Source organism: Ochotona princeps, chromosome 6, assembly GCF_030435755.1.
Source record: "Ochotona princeps isolate mOchPri1 chromosome 6, mOchPri1.hap1, whole genome shotgun sequence".
Classification (NCBI taxonomy): Eukaryota; Metazoa; Chordata; class Mammalia; order Lagomorpha; family Ochotonidae; genus Ochotona; species Ochotona princeps.
In genome coordinates, this window is record NC_080837.1 from 39,407,847 (window position 1) to 39,432,727 (window position 24,881).

The window sequence follows — 24,881 nt, forward strand, 5'->3', positions numbered from 1 at the left end:
TCTCTGCCTGTGGTTGAGACTTCAGTTGCTTATACTGCCAACTGATCATCAAGATACCCCTAAAATTTTCTTTCTGCTGTCTGGAAGGGAAGACTTTCTTTTGAGTTGTTCTTTGTTTTGCGCGTGATATGACTTAAATGTTAGGCAAGGATCCTGCCCCACTCTGAGTTTGATTGAAAACCAGGAGACAAATTTCGGTTCCATCGAGAGCAAGTACATCTTGCCCTCAAATGATGTTCATTTCAGGCTCCTTATTTTTCATCTCACACACTGGCCTTTTGGGCTTATGTATTATTGTAAGTTATCTTTAATTCTCTGTCTAGAACAAGGTGGTGAATGAGTAAGAAGTGAAGTAGGAGTCTATAAAGTGTCCAGCTCTCTGGCTGGACAGGCCACTGCTAGAGTTAGGAGGTGTGCGACAATGATAATGAGTGTTATTAGGACAGTCCTTCCATGATGACATGGAGGCAGACAGAGCTCTTGCCCAAAACCATAGGTCTCTCTGCTATTTACTACTTGTGTGGTGTGAGGCATACTATTCTCTAAACCTTAATTTTCCCCTCTCTTCCGTGGAGACCTCTTTGCCTTGGGGGAATGGACTCAATGAGATAATACATATAAAGCACTGCACCACGCACTCCTTCGACATTAGCCAATGTGATTATCACCATCCTCCCTTGGACAAAACCAAAGAGGGCAGCCCCGTCAGCTGGGCACCTTGGCATTGGAAGCCAGTTGCCCCCACCGCCCTTACCCCTCCTCCTCTGCCCTCAGGTGCCAGGCATCTGTCTCCCTATGCGGATCAGGCCTCCGGGCGCCCCTCCACCCCCACCGCCCGCCTTCAAGGCTCCCTGCACGCCTCTTCAGCCCAGTCTTGCTCACTGCCACCAGGAAAGCCAAATGCGCAGGTTAAGGCAACTAACTCCTCGCTGTGCCTCATTTCCTTACCCCGACCACGACCCCGCGCTCGGATGGATAACTGCGAAAAAGGCCTGCGGGCGCGAGCGGGTCCCAAAAGGCCCCCGAGGTGAGCCCCCACCCCCCACCCCGAGCTCTCGGCCCAGGTGGAGGCAGCCCGGCTCACAGCTGCTCTACGAGGCACGGGCTTGATGGGATAAGGGGAGGTGCCCCGCTCTACGGTTCGGGTTGGCCTCCACCCTCTGGCTGGGAGAGGTCGGCGACAGGCAGTGGGGGAGGAGAGAACTAACTGCAGGAGGTGCAGCTGAGGGCGCTGCGGAGTTAAGGGGGCAGTTGCCTGCGAGGAGCTGCTGGGCTCTCGGCGCTTCCCCCAGCCGCAGCGTCAGGTGGTGCGCCCGGCCAGGGAGCGTGCGCGCGCGGAGGAGGCGCGCTCGCACAAAGTTTGTGCCTGCGGGTGCGCCTCACTCCGGCTCGCCCGGCTTGGTGAGCGGCGGCCGGGGGGCGGCGAGTGCCCGCGGGAGAGGCCCGATGTGCCGCGAGTCGCCGTGCCAGGTGACCAGCTCCCGGAAGGCCGGTCGCGGCCATGGGCACTCTGGGCAAGGCGAGAGAGGCTCCGCGGTGAGTACTCGGCGGCCACGGCCGCCCTCGGAGTGCCAAGCTCCTTGCTTGGGTTACGGGCCACTGCGCAGGCCGCCCCTGGGATCCTCTCTTTGATGGCCTGATGGCGGGGTGGGGATGAGGGCTGCAGGCGATGGTACTCCAGCCTGGAGAATAGGGCCCGGGGTGGGGGGGTCTCTGCGCGAATCGGATCTCGGTTAAAAGTTGGGCGAGGAGAGCGCGCGAGGCAAACGCGTTCAAGGGTTTGATGGTGGGGACCGCTGGCACTGTGAGGGCTTCGCGGCAGAGTTCGCTTGGCGGGACTTGAGCCCTTCACTGACCCGCGCCCACGCGCTGACCTCCCCAGGACCCGCCCGCCATGCACCTAGGGCTCCGACTCGTGGACTTTCCGCGCCTCCCGCACCTGCAGCTGCGAGCGCGCAGAGCCCCTTGCAGCGCCCCCTGGCGCTCCTCCCGCAGCCCTGCCCAGACGGCTGACCGGGTTTGCGGCGAGCGAGCGCGCGCAGGTGGTACCACTTGAACGCCTTTGCCGGAGACGGTTCCAGATCCGTAGGTCAGCGAACCATAGAACCTTCTGGGCGGAAACCCGCGCTCTTCTCCTCCCCCATTATGCATCTAGGGAGATGTTTGCGGAGGATCTTCAGATCCAGAGGAAGGAAGAGTGCTGGTGAGGGAAAGGGCTCTTGGCAGGACGCACAGATGGGGCAGAGGGGCAGGCAACTTTGAGTTTATCCCCAGAGGACCAGAAGCAGGCAAGGAGCTGAACACCCGCCTAGCCGCGGCGAGTGGCTGGGTAAGTGGTTCACTAAACACTCGGCCCCTGCAGACTGGTGTGATGCCGCCGTGCCCAACCTGCACAGCCATACCCGCTGGAGGCAGGAAGCTGGGTGCGAGCCTTCTGTGCCCGGCTTCCCTGGCCCTCCCTGTGCTCTGCACAAGGCTGAGTCTGATTTACGCCGAAAGGGGAGGAGAGGCCGGGACTGGAAGGAATCCTCATTAGATGCTGATGAAAGTCACCTGCACTGCAGAGATGGCCGTGGAAGATCTAGTTCTCCCTTTTCCAGGCTCAGCCTGGAGTGGGACTCGCCCGTTAGACACTTGTGCGTGGAGAGAGGCTCTCCCCACAGTCAGTTCGGGTTTAACTGTGGGCAAACCCCATGGAGCTTGGCCGCCTTGAAACTCAGGAGACATTTTCAGGTGAATGTGTTTCTGGGAGGGAAGAGTTTTTTATTTTAGTTCACGAAGAGCCGTGCCAGGAAGGCTTTGGTTCCCTTGCAGACTTAGAGGCCTTTCCTCCTATGGGTTGTTTAAACACCCCCAGTTCCACCTGTTAAGAAAGCATTCTTAAAGAGACAACGATTTGAAGTTCTGTTGCAAGGGAAGCAGTCTGTACAGTTTATCCTGGTCTATGTAGGGGGTGAATAATGCCCATCTTCCTAGACTTCTTGGGTCGCGGTTCGGTTTTTAATTTTTTTTTCCTCTCCGTTGATTTTGCCTGAGCCAGCTGTTTCCCTGGCCACCGTACTTCCAAACCTGCAATTCTCTCTTTCCTAACCCTAAATGTCTGCTTCCAGTTCATCCTTTCCACCCAACTCTACCCTAGCCTCTCCCAGCTCTGGTTAAAAAAAAAAAAAAAAAAATCTCTTTCTGAGAATTGTCTTCTAAACCCGAGTGGGTTATACCAGGAAACACAGCTAGAAGCAGGGCAGGCCCTGGGTCCCTGAGGGTGATTGCCACCAACCAAGAGACAAAATGCATTTTTTTTTTCCTCCAGTGGTCTGTCTCCCCAGCCCCCACAGGAAGAGTTCTGCCTGTAAGTACAGCCTCTCAGTGTAGTGGCCTCCTCGGCTTCTAGGAAGAAGGAAAACAGAGACACTTCTACAAGGAGTGACTTTGTTGTTTCTGCTGGGTTTTGGCTAGGGCCCTTGGTGGTGAGACAGCAAGCTGAGTAACCTGCAGTGCTGGCTGGGCAGCCGCACTGTTGGCATGCAGGGACGGCAGCTCTGCTGTGGGGTACGATGTGGGGCACGGGATGCTGCTGCCGACTTCTCTTCCAGTCGCCGCTTGGCTGACCCTTCCAGGCCTGGTCTGTCCCATCTTGAGGCAAGGGGTGTAGAAAGTGACCACCAGAATCCCCTAGATTGCTGGCATCCTGGTGGCAGTTAGGGGACCTGCAGAAGGAGCCTGGGCTTAGTCCACCTTCTGGGATCAGCTCTGCTATGCAAGGATTTTCCATGGGTCTCCAGTGGTGCTGGCTGCTCAGCCTCCATGTCGTGGTCTAGCCTTGCTGTACCCAGTCAGGCATACAAAATGTTTAGCAAATGAATGCAGCCAGAAAGACACTGGGTACAAATCCCAAGTCTAGCAGAGAGAAGTTGTACAACCTTGACTGTGTCTTTGAGCCTCTTGTAGTTCATGTCAGTATCGTGAAATGGATATCATAGCTTTGTGGGCTGCAAGCTCAGAGCTGGTGTAAGCTTGCAGCACACAGTCCGCTGTAACATAGGTACTTGGTTCAAGGTGGCCGTTCTAATGTTCTCCGATGCTGATCTGATTCTGAGGCTGTCCCACAGCTTGGGTAGAAATCTCTCAGGGCCAGAGACTTGAGTCTTGTAATAGCAACTTGGTGGTTCAGGAGGCCTTGCACTCACAGATGCCCAATAAGTGGTGGTTGGTTAGATTTCATTGGTAGCACCCCAGGTTGGAGCAGAGCTCAGGGACCACTGCAGGCCAGCGCCCAGGAGGGGTGGGAAGCAGAAGCCCAGGGTTGGAGTGCTGCTTCTTGGCAATGGTCACCTGTGGAGGGGCCCATCGTCGAGTCTGGTTTCCCAAAATCTGTGTGTCTGGTGTCTGGCCTCTTGCTGTGCTATTAAGGAACCTCCAGGTTGCTTTTATATCACAACAGAAAAATGAATAATGAATATGTTTTATAGTTTGCCAAAGTGCCTTATCATAAACGCTATGGTTCCTTCTGGCCCATCACAATGTCTTGATCAGAAACTAATTAATGAATTGATGACATTTTGTGTTTGTTCAGTGAATAGCTAATACATGGAGTTAGAGTAGATTTCCTTTCTCTCCCATCTCCCTTCTTTAGCAGTCAACTATTAAATAGCCACAGCAGGAAGAAGAGATGAAACACTACATTCAAAAAAAAGTTACAGCAACAGCACCCATCACAACTAAACTTTCAGGAATATAGACATGTGTTTGTGCTCTGTGTGTACTTTTAAAATAGAGACCAACATGGAATGCTTAGCCTTCAGAAGTCATTTTGTAAAATGACTAGTGCCAATGAAAGCATAACAAAAGATAAATGAAAGTGATGAAGGCCCCAAGCCATGGACTCCTAAGCCATTTCTAGATGCACCCAAACTTTTCCTTTTAATTCAGGCTCAGAGTTCTCATAGCTTTTTTTCTTTTGTGATTATTTGAGGATCCAAGTAAGGACTGGATAAAGTAGTGGTTAGTGATAAAAATGACTCAATGTAACTATGTGTATGATCACCAAGGAAAAACTGAATCTGAAAAGCCACCAAGATTGTAAGAAAGGCAGGACTAAGTTAAAATCCATACACCCTCAACTTAACCTGAACCTCACTCCCTAGTGAGTCCCAATGGGTCTTCAGTCTTTAACTTCTTTTCCAAGGGTCTTGAAGATGCTTCCAGTGCTGCCTGATCTTCCATGGTAGATCTGGGCTGGCTTGAGATGAGTGAATTTAACTGAAGATGAGGCCAAATTGAAATAGTTCTTAAGGTCTGAAGCCAATGATCTGGCAGCTAAAATAAAAGGTTACTTGGCGCTAAGGACTGCCAAGCTATACTCGGTCCTCTACCTCTTCCTGGTGAGCCATGGAGCCATCCTAACGCCAGGGTGAGGAGCCTGAGGCGCAACCCTGAAATCTCACCTTGTCATTTGCTGGGGAGATGTCTCTTTAACAGCCAGCCAGTCTGTTTGGTGCATTGGCCAGGTGGGAGGGATATGTCTTCCTAGCCAGCTCCTGGGAATAAGTGTCTTATCTGTACCCCTCTGCTCTCCCAACTGCCTTTCCAGCCTCAGGCTGCTCTGTGTGCCCTCACTGCCTTCTCTCTCTCCTCAGGAAATCTTCCAATGGCTGCAGAGCTGGCCCTAAAGCAAGACTAGAGGCCAAGCCAGCTGCCAACACTCTGCCTTCCCATCCCAGCCTGGCCCAGATCACCCAGTTCCGAATGATGGTTTCTCTGGGACACTTAGCCAAAGGAGCCAGCCTGGACGAGCTCATTGACAGCTGCATTCAATCTTTTGGTGAGTTGGCTAATTGCCCACCTACCTAAAAACTGCTACAGTATTTTGTTCATCCTTCAAAAGTGCTTTAAAAATAGCTCGTGAGCCTTGGGCTTGTTGGAGACAGTCAGCACTGTCTGTGGCACATGACTGTGTGGGTGTAATAGGTCGTGATGAGAGGTGCGACTTAAAGTGAGAGAAGTTCCTGCGCGGAGTTTGCCTTTCCAGTTTGTCTTAGGATGGAGGTTTGCATGGTGACAGTAAGGATCATAAACCGACCCTGTGCGTCTGGTACTGCAGCACTTGTCTGTCCTTGTGTTGTTACGGCTTCCGAAGACAATACTGTGTGAGCGCACACTGCTGTGAGACAGACATGAAAGTCCTCACATTATTTTGACAGTGATGTCCATCGAGGGGTAGTTGGGTTGGGAGAGGGGAGGACTGTGTCAGGCCAGAGTGTTCCCAACTTAAGAGGTATTGTGTGGTGGTTAATAGGTGGAGGAGCTGGAAAATACATGTGCCTTATCTGTGCGCTCCCAGCACCTGTGCTCACCAGGAAGGGTGCAGCCGAGAAGCAATGGTGTGGAACTCTTTTAAGTTCATCAGTCCTGTCATTCTTTTGACCATTGTTTGCAAAAGGATTGAAAAGTATTAGATGCATGCTTCTCGCCATTAAAAAAATGATTACAATGGATGGATTTCAAAGAAATCCTGTATTCAAGGATTCCCAGTGCCCCACTCCCCGTATACCCCTGTTTGAGTCCCACCTGTCACAGTGACACAAGTGAACTTATGGCTCTGCTCAGAAGCACCAGCCCCCCTGACCCCCCCAGACCTGGAAGCTGCGAGAGGCCTGGCCAGACTCCAGCTCATACTAGATTTCTTAGATTCAGGACTTGGGATTGTTCAATGCTGGATGTGCTGTGTGCTTAGTTTTAGAATGGGGAAAGACTTCACATCTTAGGAGTACCTAGTTTTTGTGCTTTAGTATATTGAATACTTCTGATTCTCAAATGCTACTGTGCCAAATCATGTGCAGGTGTTTCCCGCCCCCCCCCCCCCCGCCCCATCTTGTAATATAGATCACTGGGCCCCACTCCCAAAGTTTCTGCTTGATTGGTTCTAGGCAGGGCCCAATAATTTGCATTCTAACAAGTTCCTAGGTGATGCTGCTGCAGCTGATGCAAGAAATGTTCTTTGAGAATCATTGCTTTAATGTTCTGATTGTTGTAGACTTAACTTGGCAAAGAGGGAGAATTTTTTTGTTGAATGAAATATTATCTAGGATTTATTTTTTTTCACATAAAAATTGAATTTATTTTTTTTAAACTTTACAAATTCGTATAGAGTGGGATTTTCCCCCCCAAACTCCCACCCCCGGCAGATTTTCCCCATGTTGCTACAATGGTATAGTCCTTCATAAAAAGAGGAAGAATTTTTTATTACTTGCTTAGCATTAATTCTCTATTTGAACATTAATCTTTTGTTAAGGATGAATTTGGGAGCAGAATAAAATAACTTTCTATTCCAAAATGATGTTCAGGAGCGTACACACAGGTAGATGAGCTAGAACACAGGGAAGGCCAGTGCAGCCAGGCCAGCGGTGATGAACGTTTAATTGATCATGGTCTTCTATGGGTGTCTGCTCTGCAACCTAACTTAACAGTGAAGTTCCTGACCGCAGGTTTTGGTAGTCATATTTACTGGCCCATTGCAGAGCCCTGCAACTGGCTCATAAGAAGGAGCTTTTAATTTCTGTTTCACTCTTGAGACAACTCAAACCTGAAATGTGTTTCTCACACCTCTCTTCGTTGTGTTCTGATCATACAGAGCTTGGGCTGTATGAAGGCTGTTATTCTAACCTTTCAATAATCATAGTATTACTCTGAAAAATATTTAACTGAAGCCCTTCCCCAGAATTGCCAAGCCTAATCTACTGCCTTCGATAAATTCATACAAGGGCAGTGCTGTGTTAGTTGTCGGGAATATGTTGAACTGGAGAAGAAAATAAAAAACAAAAATCCCAAAGCTGGACCCAGTGGTAGCTTAGTGCGTACATCCTTGCCTCGCATCCACTGGAATCCCACATGGGTGCTGGATTGTGTCCCAGCTGCTCCACTTCCCACCCAGCTCCCTGCTTGTGGCCTGGGAAGGCAGTATAGTATAGTCCAAGTTCTTGGGACCCTGCACCCCCGTGGGAGACCTGGAGGAGGCTCCTGGCTTCTGATTGGATTGAATTGGCCCCAGCTGTTACAGCCATTTGGGGAGTGAACAGCAGATAGATCTTTGTCTCTCCTCTCTGTAAATCTGTCTTTCTAATAAATAAGTCTTTTTTAAAAATCCCAAAGCCATAAGAATCCCATTGTTTCTGATTGTCTTCTATTTATTATCAAGATGCATTGCTTAAACCTTTAATTGCATGTGACACTGTGCTAGCCATTGGACCAGGAGAATCAAGGACCCAATGTGAATACCATCAAAGATCATAATACCTGAGAAATGCCTGAGAAAATATAGGGAGAGAGGACAGGGCACTAATCAATGAAGGTAAGCAGGAAGAGTAAGTTCTTTATACCATGGAGAGTTCCAGTAGGCCCAGCACATGCAAAGACCCCGATTGAGAATAGCACTGTTACTTTTCTCTAGTCGTGGGGATGCTGTAGGAAGGAAGGCAAAGTCTCAGGGTTTGTGTGTTAGGCAGTGCGGAATTCTTCTCGCGGAATTCACCAGAAAGAGGTAAAGGTGAAAGACATTCTGTGTGCAGAGGAACTGGGCGACGGCACCTTTCATCTGTGATTGTAACCCTCTGCTTCTCTCATGTTGACTGTGCTGATCTGCTGGCCAGTGTCAGGGCTGCAGTGCGCGGGGCCGGGCATCAGCTGGTGTGCTCTGGCGTTTCTATGAGATCCTGAAGAGGTGATCTGAGGATACGCATGAAGAGACAAAGGCTCCCCTTGAACCTTGCTGAACTGGTTGTTTCTCAGATTTGTATAGAAAAGTGTTAGTTTTAAACACTGCCAGTTAGGGTCAGGCATTGCGCAGCAAATTAAACCTCCTCTTGCAACACCAGCATTCTGTATGTATGTGAGTTCAAGTCCCAGCTGTTCTAGTTCCAGTCCAGCCCCCTACTAAACAACCTGGGAAAGCAGTGGAAGATGGCCCAAGTCTTGGGGCCCTGCGACCCATGTGGGAGACTCAGATGGAGTTCCAGGCTCCTGACATTGCCTGGCCCTGCACTGAGTGTTACAGTCACTTGGGGACTGAACCGTGGATTGAAGATTTCTCTTTCCATTTCTGTCTGTAACTCTGCCTTCCAAATAAGCCTTACAAGAAAGAAAAGATTAGAAAAATCAGCTTAGCTTTTTGCTAATGAGGTTAGCTGTCTTCTCATTTTAATACCTATCAGAGAGGGAAATGCTGCAGAAATATGGGTGATAATAAATTTTATTATTACTACTTGTAATCTCTTGCTTCAGACTTGATTTTAGCTTCTTCTCCCATCAGTGTGGGATAAATGTATTGGAGATAAAGAATGACAATTCATGTTCTACTGCCTTTTCCACCTTACTATGTAGAGGCCGTAGGAGGTTTGCATTGGCTATAACTGCACTGCCCAGTATAGCAACCTATAGCCAGCCACATTTGGCTATTTTCATATACATTTTTTAAATTATTTTCACTCGAAATTCTGATTTTACAGCAAGAAAAGAGGGGGGGTCTTGTATCTACTGGTTCAGTCATCAAATGGTCACAGTGGCCAGAGTTGAGCTAATACAAAGCAAGGAGCTAGAAGCTTCTTCTGGGTCTCCCGTGTGGATGCAGTGGTCCAAGGAGTTGGGGTATACCTCTGCTATTTTATCATGTCACCAGCAGGAAACTGGATCAAAAAATAGAGTAACTGGAACACAAACTTCCCATTTGGGATACTGGTGATGCAAGGTAGAGGATTAGCCTGTTGAGCCACAGTGCCAGCCCCTTTCATATTCCTTCCAGTGAATGAAAATTAGATCGAGTATAAAAGTTAATCCCTATGCCTTGCCAGCCGTACTTGAAGTGCTCAGTAGCCACAAGAAGCTAGTTGTTGAACACAGTAAACAGTGTTTTTATTGTCTGTATGTTGGGCAGTTATAGAGAGGCTGGTTGGCTTGAAGAAAATAATCAATAGGCTTTTTGGTAACAGTGGGCTTTGGATTTAGCTAACATTCAGAGGTAAGAGTGAATCCTATTGAAAGCATCATGGACCTGCAGAAGTCTCTACTGATGGCTGTCTTGTTAACATTATTAACCTGTAATTACCACCCACACTGTTCCCAGAGTAAGACGTTAGAGTACTGTTCAGGATCGGGAGTTTGTACATACAAGTTACAGGTACTGTAGAAGATCTAGCAAGGCTCCCAATGCCACGTGCAAGGTGATAGATCTGTGGTTAGAAACTCAGAGCCTTGAGTCATAGTTCATTGCCTGAACCATGAAGCAACCCACTCCCACCTTCTGCTTTGATCAGAGGTCATGCTCAACACTCTCAGAACATTGCTGCTAGAGAATGGACTCCTCAGCTAAGCTAATGAGGCACATCATCCCAGCCTGGTCAAATGTATGTGAATCACACCTTCTGTTTCATGGCAGGGCAAACCTGTGAGATCCTCTGGGTTTTTCACTTCATAAGAGGGCTGCCATCACTGGGAATTCAAGTGGAGACCTCAAACATTGAAAGAAGGTCCTTCTCCTTGTCCTTGCTCAAAGCTAGAATGTTGTGGGCCAAGGAGTTGATTAGCACCCGTTAGGCTGAGCAGGAACTGGGCAGGAACAGGAACTGGCCTTGTGGCTAAAAACACCTAGACTAATTGGACTCATCTTTATCCAATATCCTGCTAAATGAGGATGTGGGGGGAAGAATATATGAGGAGAGGTGAAGGAGCAATAAAGGGAGACTTCCCAGAGACTTCTACCATCACTGTCCGTGCTTCCTCCCAGACCCTCTCCGTGTCCATGTTACTGGCTCTGCTGGATGCAGCACCAGAAAATTTCTGATGGCATCAGAGCAAAGCAGTGAGAGGTGTCCCAGGAAGCCCACTCTGCCAACATCCCTCCTTGCCCCCAGGTGGGGTATAGATGGAGACCTAGCATCTTGCCTTGCCTGTTGATGGAGGGAAAGGGTATCCCAGTATCCTATGTTTATATAGACTATTGCTTATTTTTTTTTTAATTTTGTAGGTGTTGATCTTCTTCTTCAGTAAGATAAGTTTGAAATAGACAGGTCAGGTGTTGTTATCTGCCCTGAACAGAGAGGGAAATAAACCAAGCCTGTGAGAATTGAAACATCTTGCCTCAAGCCCCCTGTCTACATAGGGCCCATGCTACTCGAGTTCTCCTTGCCCTGCCCCTAGCAGTCACTGCAACCTGAGCTGGCGCAAGCTCAGCTGTGTGCCTGTGCTCAGAAGAGGTCGGCTTGCCACATTGGACTGGCCTGCCTCCTGGGCCCAACACTGCAGGCAGGTTGGATCTGCTCAGATTACAAATTGAATCCTTTATTGTAGGAAATACTCATTTAACTCATATCTGCTCCAGGTGAATGTCTGAAATTCTGTGCAAAGCTTAAGTTCACAGATTACTGTGTTGTACTAATGCTACCCACAGGCAACCAAAGCTAAAAGTCCCCCAAGTCGATACCTGTGTACTCCCCATCATGGAACAGTTGAATGTTAAAATCAGTTAAGTGTGAAACACTACACCTGTTTGTTGGGACCATAGTTCCTTGTGTGGCAAAGGGATGGCTGGGTCTTTCTCATCACTCTGCAGCCTTGAGCCTTTCAAAGCAAGTAACATGTGCAGAGGCAGCAGAAGCACACGACCAAAGTCAAGGGCCATGACAGCAGTGGGCATCTAGTTATAAGATCAGGCAACTCTGGGCCTCATGCAGTGGTGTAACAGATTTGCTGGCACGGGCTGCTATGATCCAGCCACCTGTTTATGGGCCTGGGAAAGCAGTGAAGGATGGTCCCTACATCCACATGGAAGGTGGGGAAGAAGCTCCTGGCTTCGGATTGGTCCAGCTCTGGCTGCTGTGGTCGTTTGGGGAGTGAACCAGTAGATAGAAGATCTCTGTCTGTCTCTCTCTGACTTTCCAAGTAAAATAAATATTTATTAAAAAAAATCCTCTAAGGATCAAAGTCAAATGGTATCAGGAAGAAGCCTCTGTCTGACCCACTGCTGACAGCTAGCCGTAGGTACAGAAACTGGAGGCTCCCTGTCACGGTGAGTCGTGGCCACCAGAGTTCATTTGGACAGGCTATCTGTCAAGGTGCTCCACCCGGTGGCATCGGGCCTCGGCAGCTCCCAGAAATGGCTGTTCTTGGTCCCATGGAGGGAATTGGTGTTACCTAATGGGGATGCTGCAACTTTGACAGGCTCGTTTCACCCAGAGCCCCAGGCAGGTGCATCTGCCCTCTGGTGAGCAGGAGTTACCATCACTGCCAGGCCAGAGGAAGTGGGACTTCCCTCTGCTCTTCTCCACTCTCCTTTGTGGTGCCAGTTATAGCACATCTCCCTGAGCAGTGGAAAACGGAGGTGGTTTTCAAATGCTTAAAATGTCTCAGGAACCCTAAGCAGTTTTTCTGAGCAGATCCACCTGGTCAGATGAGTTTTCATGCGAGAGAAGGAGGCAGGTTCAGGCAGCGAGCTGACTGTGGTGCAGCATTTAGTGCCAGCTCTGTAGGGGGCTGAGCCTTCTCCTGAGCTGACCCAGGTCACTTTCCTGGATGATGTAACATAATGGTTAGGGAATGAGGCTCAGGGAAACTCAATGGCATGTGAAAAGTTGTCCTGGTCGGTGGGAGAGCTGCTAGATGGGAACCCTGATCAGTCACCCCTGAGACTCATGCTCTTGGCACGGTCCCCGAGAGCCTCAGCTGTAACAGGAACATTCGTCGCCATCAGGGGAGTGGGTTTAACATTCAGATTCCTCATGATCAAGCTGCGGTTGCCAGCCAGCCAGCCAGCAGTCACTGTGGTGCTGCACGGTGAGCCAATGTGGAGTAACAGCACTTGCTTGTTGGGCTTCTCCCTGCATTGTGGCAGGCCCTCTAAGAAAGCCCGACAGGTACACTTCTCTGTAAAAGCATTGGAGTTGGCATGAGTTTTTCAATGCAGTGACTAGAGGAGCCTGGGAGAGGGGACAGGAGGGGATGAGCCTCTGTACACACTGCTGTCAGGCCTAGGAAACATCAGCGCCATGGCCACACAAGGCTGACGGCAACATCATTTGGTCTGGTCCTACCATGGCAGCCTTAGGCAGGGCTTGAAATTCAGTAAATCTAGAGCAGGCTGATTTTTTCAGTTTTGTTTAAGGATTGATTGATTGATTGATTTTAGAGTTACAGAGAAGAGGCAGTAGATGGAGGGCCTCCAACCACTGTTTCACACTGCAGGTGCCCATACTTCCAGTGCTGGGCCAGGCCGGTGCCAGAAGCCAGGATTCAAGAGCTTCATTTGGGTCTCTGACATGGATTCAGAGACCTAGGCACTTGGGCCACCTTCTGCTGCTTTACCTGGCCAATAGCAAGGAGGTGGATTGAAAGTGAAACAGCTAGGACCTGGCGCAGTAGCCTAGCAGCTGAAGTCATCACCTTGCACGCACCAGGATCCCACATGGGCACCGGTTCTAATCCCGGTGGCTCTGTTTCCCATCCAGCTCCCTGCTTGTGGCCTGGGAAAGCAGTCGAGGCCAGTTCAAAGCCTTGGGACCCCGCACCATTGTGGGAGACCCGGAAGAAGCTCCAGGCTTCAGATCAGCTCAGCTCTGGCCATTGTGGCCATTTGGGATCAATGAATCAATGAACGGAAGATCTTCCTCAATATTCCTCTCTGTCTCTTGTATGTATATCTGACTTTCCAATAAAAGTAAATAAATCTTTAGGGAAAAAAAGAAAGGAACATCTGGGAGTTGAGCCAGTGCCCGTATGGGATGCTAGTGTGGCTGCATGTGGCAGTTTTACCTGCTACACTACAGTGCCTGCCCCCAGCAGGCTAATTTTTAAGCTGGTAATTTTATATGACCCACAAATGATGGTGCAAATACTGAAATGGCCTTAGCAATAAAATAGGTTCCTCAGCTCTGCTTTAGAGAAAGTAATTCAGCCAGATCCATTGAGAGAGAGGCCCTGGCAGTAAAGAAGTTTGCAACCACTTCTACTGGGTTTTCCTTGCTTATTGTGTAAACCAGGCGTGAGAGTAAGTCGTAAAACTGGAGGGCGAAAGTAGTTTGCTGTGTGCTGAAAACATGAAAGATGATGGGGATAATGAGGATGCGTGTCTTACTTGTGTTTTTTTAGTAGAAAAGTGTGAAAACGGAATTTTCATTGTCCCTAGTATGTATTGAAACTGGCTTGCACGAACTCACAAGAATATATTGTTGAATTTTCACTCATTGTGCAAGCTAGTTTTAAACATAACCATCATCAAAAAATAAAATAGCTAATCCAGTCCTTGCTGTGACACCACAGGTAAAACTACATCGTGCAAGTCTGGCATCCCACGTGGTGGCTAATTCATATCCCAGTTGCTCCACTTACAGTCCAGCTTCCTGCTAAGGGCCTGGGAAGATCAGTGGAAAGTGACCCAAATGTTTGAGTCCCTGTTCCCCATGTAGGAGACCTGAAAGAAGCTCCTGGCTTTGGTGGGGCCTAACACTGGACATTTGTGGCCATTTGGGGTATAAATCAACAGATGGAAGCTCGATCTATTTCTTCTTATGTATCTGACTTTCAAATAAGTCTTCAAAAGTTAAATATAGATTTATAATTAGGTTAAAGTAAGAAATACTCAAAAGTCATCACTTTCTGATACAATAACACACTGTGTTGCCTGGCTTGGAGGTTCTGTCTGCTCGGCCTAGGGTAGATGGAAGCCAGGCTGCCAGGTGTCTGTTCTCAGCTGCATATTCAGGGAAGTCCTATATTGGGTGTGTTTGTGCCAGGAGAGTCAATGACATGGGAACGTTTCTTCTTGACTCCCACCCCAGGGAGCCCATTGTGCCAGCACACCCGTGTGGCAGGTACAAGGCATGCTGACATAAACAAGGTGTTGAGGTGGGAGTGAAACCTAATAACTGGAAGTTTACTTTTCATCCTTGAACAAGGGCACAGTCACAGTTGGAACATAGTTACTGTGTCGTCTATGGTATCTTATAAAATGAGGTTCTTCGTGTGTTCTTCAAAGAAGAGGAACAATGCACCTTGGAGATAGGGAAATGCATTATCAGTGAAGCTGAGTTTCCTTTAGGAAATCACAATGGAATTTAAAAAGAGAACAGATTCTTCTTCTGGAATTGAAATTGTCACTCTGAGTGGTTTGAATGCAAACTCTTGGAATCTTCAGAAAACTGCCCCTTGCTCCTGACCAGCTAGCCCGGTTCTCCTGTGCTCTCTGGGTGTCTGACACCATCATTTCCCTTTTTCTGCAAGCAGGCACTACTAATGATGAGGAGTCCAGAAAGTTTATGGGAATTTTTAATTATGAAGAAACTGCATGGATTTCAATTTTTTGCATCAAAATGGGCTTTTATTTTCATTTCTTTCTATGAACTTTCGGGAAATACCCTCCTGTGTAACCCAGCTTCTGTTGGAATCTTTCCTAAGTTTCTGTATTAACTCAATGTCTAATCTTCAAGTTTTTCATTGTTTGCCTGTGTATTACTTGCTACATAATGCTTTCATTATAGAGGTTCATGAAAGATTAAATTATTAAAAATAACTCTTTGAATATTCTGTGCTTTTGGCATCTTTTACCCTAGTCTTGATTCCATTTTTAGGCATGTATTTTACATTATAATAGGTAGACAGTTTACATTTTATGTAATTGTATAATTTACCTTTTCATTAATTCTAAGCTCTTGAAAATTTTTTTTTAGATTTATTGATTTTTTTTTTTTCATTTGAAAGGTTAACTTCACAGAGAGAGAGAGGGAGATTCTTCCATCTGCTTGTTAACTTCTCAGGAAGCTGCAATGGCCGGAGCTGAGCTGATCAGAAGCTGGGAGCCAGGAGTTTCCTCCTGTCTCCCACAGTGATGCAGGGTCCCAAGGGGTGGGGCCATAAGGAGGGAGCTGGATTGAAAGTGGAGCAGCCAGGACTAGAACCAGCATCCTTGTGGGATGCCAGCATTAGCAGGAGAATGATTAGTGTGCTACACTGTTACACCAGTCCCCAGATTCCACTTTTCTGAGATTGCCATTGCTTAAAATCACAGTACTCGGGTAGCTCACTTTATAAATTCTAGTCTCCTTTACCATAGGTGTGATATTGTTTAAATGGTTTTTGTTTTTAAAGACATACTTATTTAGGGCCCAGTGTAATGGCTCAGTGGCTAAATTCTCACCTTAAGTGCCAGAATCCCATATGGGTGCCAATATGTGTTCCTGCTTGTGACCTGAAAGAGTAGTCGAGGACAGTCCAAAGCCTTAGGACCCTGAACAAACATGGGAGACCCAGAAGAATCTCCTGGCTCCTGGCTTCAGATCAGTCAGCTCTGACCGTTACTGCCATTTAGAGAGTGAACCAACAGATGAAAGATCTCTCTCTGCTTCTCTCCATAAATCTTATCAAGGTCCTGGTGCAGAAACCTAGTATCTAAAATCCTCACCTTGCATGTGCCAGGATCACATATGGGTGCCGGTTCTAGTCCCGGCTATTCCACTTTCCAACCAGCTCCTTACCTGTAGCCTTGGAAAGCAGCAGAGGGCAGTCCAAAGCCTTAGGACCCTGCACCATTGTGGGAGACCTGGAAGAGGCTCCTGGCTTCAGATTGGCTCAGCTCTGGCTGTTGCAGTCACTTGGGGAGTGAACCAGCGAGTGGAAAATCTTTCTCTCGTCTCTCCTCCTCTCTGTAAATCTGACTTTCCGATAATAATAAATATTTTTTTAAAATAGAGATGTTTATTTGAAATGCAAGAATTGCAGGAGGGTGGCTACAGAGGGAGAGAAAATGAGATTAATCTACCGTCTGTTGGTTTGTTGTGCAAACGGCCACAAAAGCCTAGTTTTTGCCTGGTGAGGACCAGGGGCCAAGAACTTCATCCAGAGCTTCTGTGGAGGGCGTGGAGCAGAGTCTGGAGTGCTTGGACCATCATCTGCTTTCCCTGATCACATATTGATGAGCTGCGGCTGAGACACACACCTTCATTGCAATATGGAATGCCAGCGTTGCAAGCGAAGGTTTAACCCTCTGCCCCTGTAGAAATGATTTCTAAGACTAAAAATGTCTAAGAAAAAGCATAACAAGTCTCAGTGGTGGTATTGACTGTGAACCTGAAGCGAGTCTGGAGATTTTGTGTATTTACGGAAAGTGTCTTTGATCTGAATCCATATCCTCAAGGTAAAGACTTTAAAACCCAACCAGATTTAAACTTTTTCTTTCTAAATTGTTGATAATCAACTGCTTCTGTTATTTTTACGTAGAATTGTTCCGTTGTGATAAAATAGGCATAAGATGAAGTGAATATTTACATAGATTTTTAGAATATTGTTTGGTGATAGCTGACCTTTTGAGTGTTTGCTATGAACAACCCAGGGCTTATACGAGTATTTATATACATATTCTCATTTAATTCCCATTATAAGTTCTTGCATGCACAAAGATCTGTCAGTTCTTATATTTTTAAAGTTTTAATAACTTAAAATTGTTCATGTTGACTATAGAAAATAATAGAAAAAATTCCAAAGGTTGTGCCACCCAGAGCCAGCGGTGCCCAGGCACCATTCTGGGTTATTTCTTCCTCTGTTCTCTTCTGTGGGTACTTCCGTGTACCAAGGGTGCATTAACTTTCTGATGACAGAGCCACTGTAAGCAACTCTTTGCTTTCCATAATGCACATCTTAAACACTATTGCCATCAGCATTCGTGTTTACAGAGGTATGCTAGCACACAAGGTTGCTATTCCCTCCTAAGAAGGATTTTTTAAAAATAATTCTGGTGTTAACTCCTTCAAATGTCAGACCTTAAAGGAAAGGTTGCTTGGCAACTGAAGTCATGCTAAATAGGAGTTAAGGGCAACTGGAGTACTCAGTCCTTTGCAGTGCTACACGCTAACTGCACTAGCCATGATTGGTTAGAGTTGTAATAACTGAAAAACAAAAAAAGCTACTTCTGCTACCTTAAAATTCTGGGTATGAGTTTATGCCATGTATAGTGAAGGTGAGATTTTTTTCCCCCTAAAGAGAAGCTTTACTTTTAGAAGCAAAGAAAAACTCTTTCAAAGGGAGTCCTGATTTTTCAGTTGCTACATGCACATTTATTGATTCTATTTTAAGGGCAGAGAGACCAGAGAAAGCTCCCTCTTACTTGCTGCCTCCAGGCAGCAGCAGCTGGCGCTGGGCCAGGCCAAAGCCAGGAGCCCAGAAGTCCACTGGGCTCTCCTGGATGGGTGGTGCTTGACCCTTGCCTTGCTGCTTGCCGGAATGTGCACCAGCAGGAAGTTGGAGTCAGGAGCAGGATCAGGACTCAAAGCCAGGCACTGGATGTGAGATGTGGACCTCCCAAGCACTGGGCCTGCTCCAGGGATCTGTGCTGTGACAGACAATGGAGGTGCTGTGTTGTCTAACTCAATTGGTTATTTTTTTCCAGTGTGACCTGAAGTCCTGGGGCACTTGGCTGAGGTCCTTACTGTCATCTTCGAGCAGGATTTGCTGCCCTGATGCAGAATGGTTGGGATGGACCCCAGAGATTAATTCAAATAGACAAAAGGGTGGGGGTAGAGGGAAGGCAAGGTTGGTGATATTCCAGTGGATCTGATATTGGGATAAACAGGGTGGCAAAGCAGTGAGGATGAAGCAACACGAGAACCAGGAGTGGTACACCCTTGGCCCAGAAATGTACACTTCCTGTGGAAGAGCAGAGGGAATTGTGTCTGTCTCCACCTCCACTGATGCATTTGAAGTGTCATCTGTGACTTGCCTTTGAAATTTGTGAACAGCTTTGTTTTAGGTAAGAAACAGAACATTCAGGAAGCCAAGAAGTGCCCCCAGAACTATCAGAGGAGTACACTCCATCCTGTTGCTGGCACCTCAGGTCACACTACAGCCTTTGGAGCATTCCTAAATTAGATGAGCAGTCAATCGTTTGGGTTAATTGTTCATGCACTTATTTAATTCCAGGTGCCTAGGGACTATTCCTGTGCCCTGCCTTCCTCCACTCATCTCTTTAGCACCTCAGATTACGGATTTACTCCAAAGAAACCTGCCGTGGGGGCTCATACTTGTCTTTCACTGCCAGGCTGGGGAGGTCAGATGTGGGATCCTCCCAGTTTCCTAGGGGCTGTCTGACTGGCCCAGAAAGTGCTCTCCACCCTTAACCGTGGTGCTGCCCCTTGTCCTTTGAAACCCAGTGGTTCAGGGTCCTGTCGGTAGTTGTCAGCAGGTGCCAGTGTCTACCTGAGATGGACTTGGTTTCAGTTAACTGAGAAGGTGCACCCTGTAAATAGCAACCAGAAAGGGGACAGGAGGAGACCGCCTGCTTAAGAGACACTTCAGCTCACTCATATGTGGGATCTTGCTTTAAATATTGTTCATGTGTGTGTACACATGAACATGTCTTGTAATTAGATTTCATTATATAAACTTATATATTTGGGAACTTGGATCTGGGTCTTGTTAAGGAATCACGCTTGGTTTTATCTTAAACATGCTAAGGGTGGAGTAGTTCGTTTCTTATTTTTAAAAAAATCTGAGATAGTTACTGGTGAAATGTCATGCGTGAGATTTGCTCTAAAAGTGCATTGGGAGAGGGTGGTGCGGGCACTGTGGCTGTGCAGGTTCAGCTGCGGTTTAGGATCCCCGCATCCCGTACAGCAGTACCTGGGGTTGAGTCCCGTCTCCTCTTGCTTCTGGCTTTCTGCTAATGCGTCTGGGAGGCAGCGGATGATACCCCAAGGACTTCAGTCTCCACCACCCATGTGGGAGACGTCAATGGAGTTCCTGGCTCCTGGCCTCAGGCTGCCCAGGCCTGGTTTTGGGGACGCTTGAGGTTGTGTAGCAGTGACTAGATCTCTCTGGCTCTCTTGGCCTTGTGTTTTTCAAGGAGATGGATAAGAATGTGGGGGCAGCGTGACATACATGAATCTGAGTCGGCCATGTTGGGATCATTGTTAGCACTGGGTGAGCACCTGGGAGAGTCCCTTGTAGTGTTTGTTTACTGTGGCATATACACTTACTATATTTCTTACAGTAAAACATCATAAAACCTAGGAAAGATGACTGAAAGTTGTAGGAAGTTCAAAGGAATTGATTGCTTAATATTTTGGGAGAGTGAACAATGGTCATGTCTGTTTTGAAGAGGAGGAGGGCAAGTAAAGAATGAAAATGGTGTACTTTAGTGGCCCAGCATTGAAATAACTTCTCTCTGTCCTGTTGCTGACACCTCAGGCCACATTCAGCACATTCCACGCTCAACACTGAGGTGTTGGGTTCGTGGATGTACACACACACACACACACAGTCTTAATCTTCAGTCCTACTGTCAGCACTAGAAGTCGTAGTGAAGGAGCAGTTCAGTGAGCGGGTACCCTTTCCTCCCCACCCCACTCCCCACACACAGCTACTTCTCATCAGGGAGATGTCTTAGCCTTGGCCTAGCCTAGTCTAAGCCAGGCAGTACACAGGGCACAGCGAGAGGCCCAGGAGGCTGGTTAAATGGGGTTCTTTCAAATTCTTAGCCGAACTCTGCCATTTGTCCAATGTTGGCCTTAGGCAAATTGCTGCAGCATTCTCAAGCACAAAATGGTTAGTAACAGCAAGGTTGTTATAGGTTGTTCTGAGTTTGAGAAGCAATAAAGCTCTCCCAGTTTGGCTTTCTCCGGAAAGAGCTCCTGAGGCCAGGAAAGCTGCTCCTAGGGAGTTGGGGAGGCAGCTTCCTAAGGGCACACTGTCAAGAGGTGACTATTCTGGGAATTCCAGCTGGGGACTCTGCAGAACTCTCCACCCAAAGGACGCAAGCAGGGTGTCCCGCACTCCGTCCTGTTTGTCGTTGACTCATGGCTCTGCTGCTAGTGGACAGCACTTCCCTGGCACATCTATCCTGCTTCACACACAGGAAGGGCCAGCAAGGATCTCTCAAGAACTTGCCAGTGGGTGGAAGTTGATGCACACAATGATGGGAGAGCCTGAGAATAAGTGGGTGGGTACAGGCAGACTGTTACACAGGCCAACACTCAGGGGCTGGTGTAATGGCCGCTCTTCGTTTCACCAGCATCTCAAATAGGCACCAACCCAAGTCCCAGCTACTCCACCTCTGATCCAGCTTGCTGCTAATGGTCTGGGAAAGAACAAAACTAGCCCAATTGCTTAGGCCTCAGTACTCATGTGGGAGACCTGGAAGAAGCTCCTGGCTTCTGTCTGGCCCAGCCCTAGTTGTTGCAGCCATTTGGAGAGAGAACAAGCAGATGCCTTTCAAATAAATATTAACAATTATTTTCTTGTTTTTAAAAATATGTTTATTTGAAAGAAGGGGAGCCAAAAGGAGGTCTTCCAACTGCAGGTTTACTCCCCAAATGGACATCTGGCTAGAACTGAGTAGACCCGAAGCCTGAAATCCAGGAGCTTCTCCTGAGTTTCCCACATAGATTAGGCATCCAAGACCTTGGGCCATTTTTGTGCTTTCCCAGACTGTAAGCAGGAAGCTGGGTTGGAACTAGAGCCTACGAGACATGAATCAAGGCCCATATGAGATGTTGGTGCTACAGGAGGAGGATTAGCTTATTGAGCCACCATTCCAGCCCCTCAAATACATTTTTCAAAGTAACTGTTAGATGGGCAGACACTCATAGGCTACATAACATGCAGATAAAGAGATCCAGAGCTGGCTTACATGAAACCTATCCATATGGATAGGAAAATGGGCAGGCATGGTTTGTAGGTGTGACTGCCTACAGTGGCAGTGGACATTCTCATCAGATTTAAACACAGTCCATGTATTTGCTAGCTGTCGCGGCCACTGCAGCATGAACCAGGGTTTGAACACGGGACGATGTGTAACAAGGAGAGACAGAAGTTGTTGAAAGTGAGCAGGTCATAGAGGAACAATTCTGTGCCTGTCCCAGCAGCTTTTAGTCCTCTGGGAACGATTCTTAATTCTCATGTAGGTGTTTTGTTTACTGGCTAATCACTGACCCAGCCAGAGGCCCTCAGGTGAACCCTGGCATGCCCAGAGAGAGGAGGAAGACCTTGGCCATGCGTGCTGCCTTAGGCTCTGGCCCTGCCCACTTACCTTCTCACAGTTTCTCCTCTCAGACACCCGAAGCTGGTCTGTGTCCTCTGCTGGCGAAGACTTGCCCTAGCGACTTCCACAGCAGAGCATAAGAATAACACCTGCCTCGAGGGCTTCAGCTTTTGGCCGACTGCTGCTTTGCATGCAGAACGCCTTAGCAGAGCTCTGTTCTCAGAACACTTAGGTTCTGCCATTAGTTAAGACACTGATGGAAATCATAGTAACGTAGATGGACATGATTGATCTTGCTGAGTTTTTACTTCAGACAAAGAACTCGGATAGGAAGTTAAGGATGAAATCGTACACTGAAGTTTAAAAATATTGCTTGCTGTGCATCCTGGGTGAGGGGAAGCTGGATCAAGGGTAGCTCTTATGAGAAACACCAAGCGATTTTCATAGGTTGTTAAATTCAATACGAGCCGGTTGTGTCACATGTCTTAAAAAGTTGAAATAATTGGAGATTTCACTAACAGAAGTAGACACCCCGTGTCGAGGGAGGCATGCTGAGAGGTGGTTCTAGTTCTGGCACACAGTAACTTGGATCTGTAGTGAGCTTCTTACAGCTTCTAAACATAATTTCCATCAACACAAAAATTACACCTACTTTCCCTGACTGTTATGAAGCCTTACTTGCTAGAAAGTTAGAACTTACGTGAATAATTTCATTCCAACAGATACTTAAAATATTAATATATTTGTTTGCAAGGAAAGAATCTTGATTGAATTTGAACTGTAATACTGCACCAAGGTGGAGGAATCCACCAGGGGAGAGGGGCGTGGGGAGGGGGGAATTCCCAGAGCCTATGAAACTGTCACATAATGCATAATAATTAAAAAAAAAAAAAAGCAATTGCAGGGGCTCGGCAGCGTGGCCTAGTGGCTAAGGTCCTCGCCTTGATCCCATATGGCTGCTGGTTCTAATCCTGGCAGCTCCACTTCCTCTCTGTCTCTCCTCCTCTTAGTATATCTGACTTTGTAATAAAAATAAAATAAATCTTTAAAAAAATATTAATATATCACTCCCTCACATCAGTAATGCACCTTTCTGTAAAATTCAAAATCATAATATGGAGTTAGTGGATAGAGATACCCGGTTAGATTGGCAGCATCAAAAAAAAGTGGGATTTCATCAGAAGATGTAAAACTGGGCAAATATGTAAAGCAACCATTTCCGGGTTTGGAACAACAGGATTGACTTGAGGTTATGGACAGAAGGAAAAGATGCGATGAATTCAGAACTTTAATTTTCTGCTGGGGGCACTTTACTAACCCTGGTGCTGGGAACGAGGCCCAGGGAGTAGCATCCCCCCCCGCAGAGGAAGCAGTGTGTGTCTATGGCTTCTAGGGTGGATGGATTTGTGCAGTAGTGTATAGGAGAGAAGGGAGCACCAGAGACTAAACCGCATGTGACTGACGGTGAGACTTCATGACACTACATAGTTTCTGAAGTCTTTGAGTCAAACGGAGTCCTCTAGTCTGGGAAATCCTGTTGTTCCAATCAGCCAGAAGGTGTGGTGGCACACTGGGAGCATTCAGGTGCAGGTCCGCCTCCTGGGAGCTGGGCTGCTTTAGCACTAGATTAAGAGCTCTTATTTCATTGTTACATGATGGAACTGCCCAAACCCAAGTCTGGACTAGTTTAGTCTAACATTCCCATAAATTAAATGCTACTAAAAAAGGACCTAATCTGAATTATTAATGTAACATCCACCATGCCCAGCATGTATATAAAACAGGAAAATGAGCCCTATAACCAGAAGAAACAAGCTCATAGAAATAAACTCAGAGATGAACTAAATGTTAGAATTAGTAGAGAATTTAAAGCAGCTATTATGAATATGCGGGGGGATTTAACGTAAGATGAACAGATGGGTAACCACACAGAGGAATGGAAACAATAAAGGGAACCAAATGGAAATTCTAGAGCTGAAAAATAAGATGTACCAAAAGAGAAAAGTCACTGAATGTGCTTGGTACCATGTTGTTCACTGAGAAAGAGAAACAGGATCAGTGGAGGCAGGGCGGGTCGGTGTTTTAGAGAAGACTCCAGGAGTGAGAATCAGTTGGAAGTTTCAGGTGATATAACTGAGGTACAAGGAGCTGAAAGGGATCAGAATAGCCACAGCTAATGTGAAAAAAAAATGAAGTTGGAAATTCTACACTAATTTTCAAGACTTGCTATAAAGCTGAATTAATAAGATCAGGTTGCACACACAAGGGACAGATAAAAAATCAGTGGAACAGATGTATTCATAATCAGTTTATTCATAAACTAACATCTGTAATTGATCTTCAACAAAGGCATGAAATCAAGTCAGTGGAGAAAGGAATGTGCTAGGAGTAAATAATGATGGGATAAATTGCATCCATGCAAAAATAACCGAAATGAACTGTGGCCTGTACACACAACATATGCAAAAAAATAACTTGAGATGCGTCAAGTTACCTGGCAAGCTGAAATGACTTTAAGCTAAATATAAATTTAGAACAATAGGGTCTCTAGAAAAATACTTACAAGATTTTTTTTTAAAGATTTTTTTATTATTATTATTGGAAAGCCGGATATACAGAGAGGAGGAGAGACAGAGGAAGATCTTCCATCTGACGTTTTACTCCCCAAGTGAGCCGCAAAGGGCCGGTGCGCGCCGATCTAATGCCAGGAACCAGGACCTCTTCCAGGTCTCCCACGCGGGTGCAGGGTCCCAAAGCTTTGGGCCGTCCTCGACTGCTTTCCCAGGCCACAAGCAGGGAGCTGGATGGGAAGTGGAGCTGCCGGGATTAGAACCGTTGCCCATATGGGATCCCGGGGCTTTCAAAGAGAGGACTT

The 24,881-nt window shown here is 47.2% G+C and overlaps 1 protein-coding gene across 2 annotated transcripts in view; it reads left to right on the top strand.

Moving 5' to 3' along the window:
* The first annotated feature begins 1,329 nt into the window (after positions 1-1,329).
* Positions 1,330-24,881, top strand: part of RASGRP1 (RAS guanyl releasing protein 1) — a 76,236-nt gene continuing 52,684 nt past the window's right edge. The window contains exons 1-2 of one of the 2 annotated variants that reach the window (XM_058666092.1): positions 1,330-1,536; positions 5,637-5,821. In XM_058666092.1, coding sequence (XP_058522075.1) covers positions 1,502-1,536; positions 5,637-5,821 — 220 coding nt within the window. In that variant the 5' untranslated portion in view covers positions 1,330-1,501. Of the gene's footprint in view, positions 1,537-1,928; positions 2,090-5,636; positions 5,822-24,881 lie in introns of those variants that run through there. The other variant, XM_058666093.1, reaches the window with a different exon arrangement.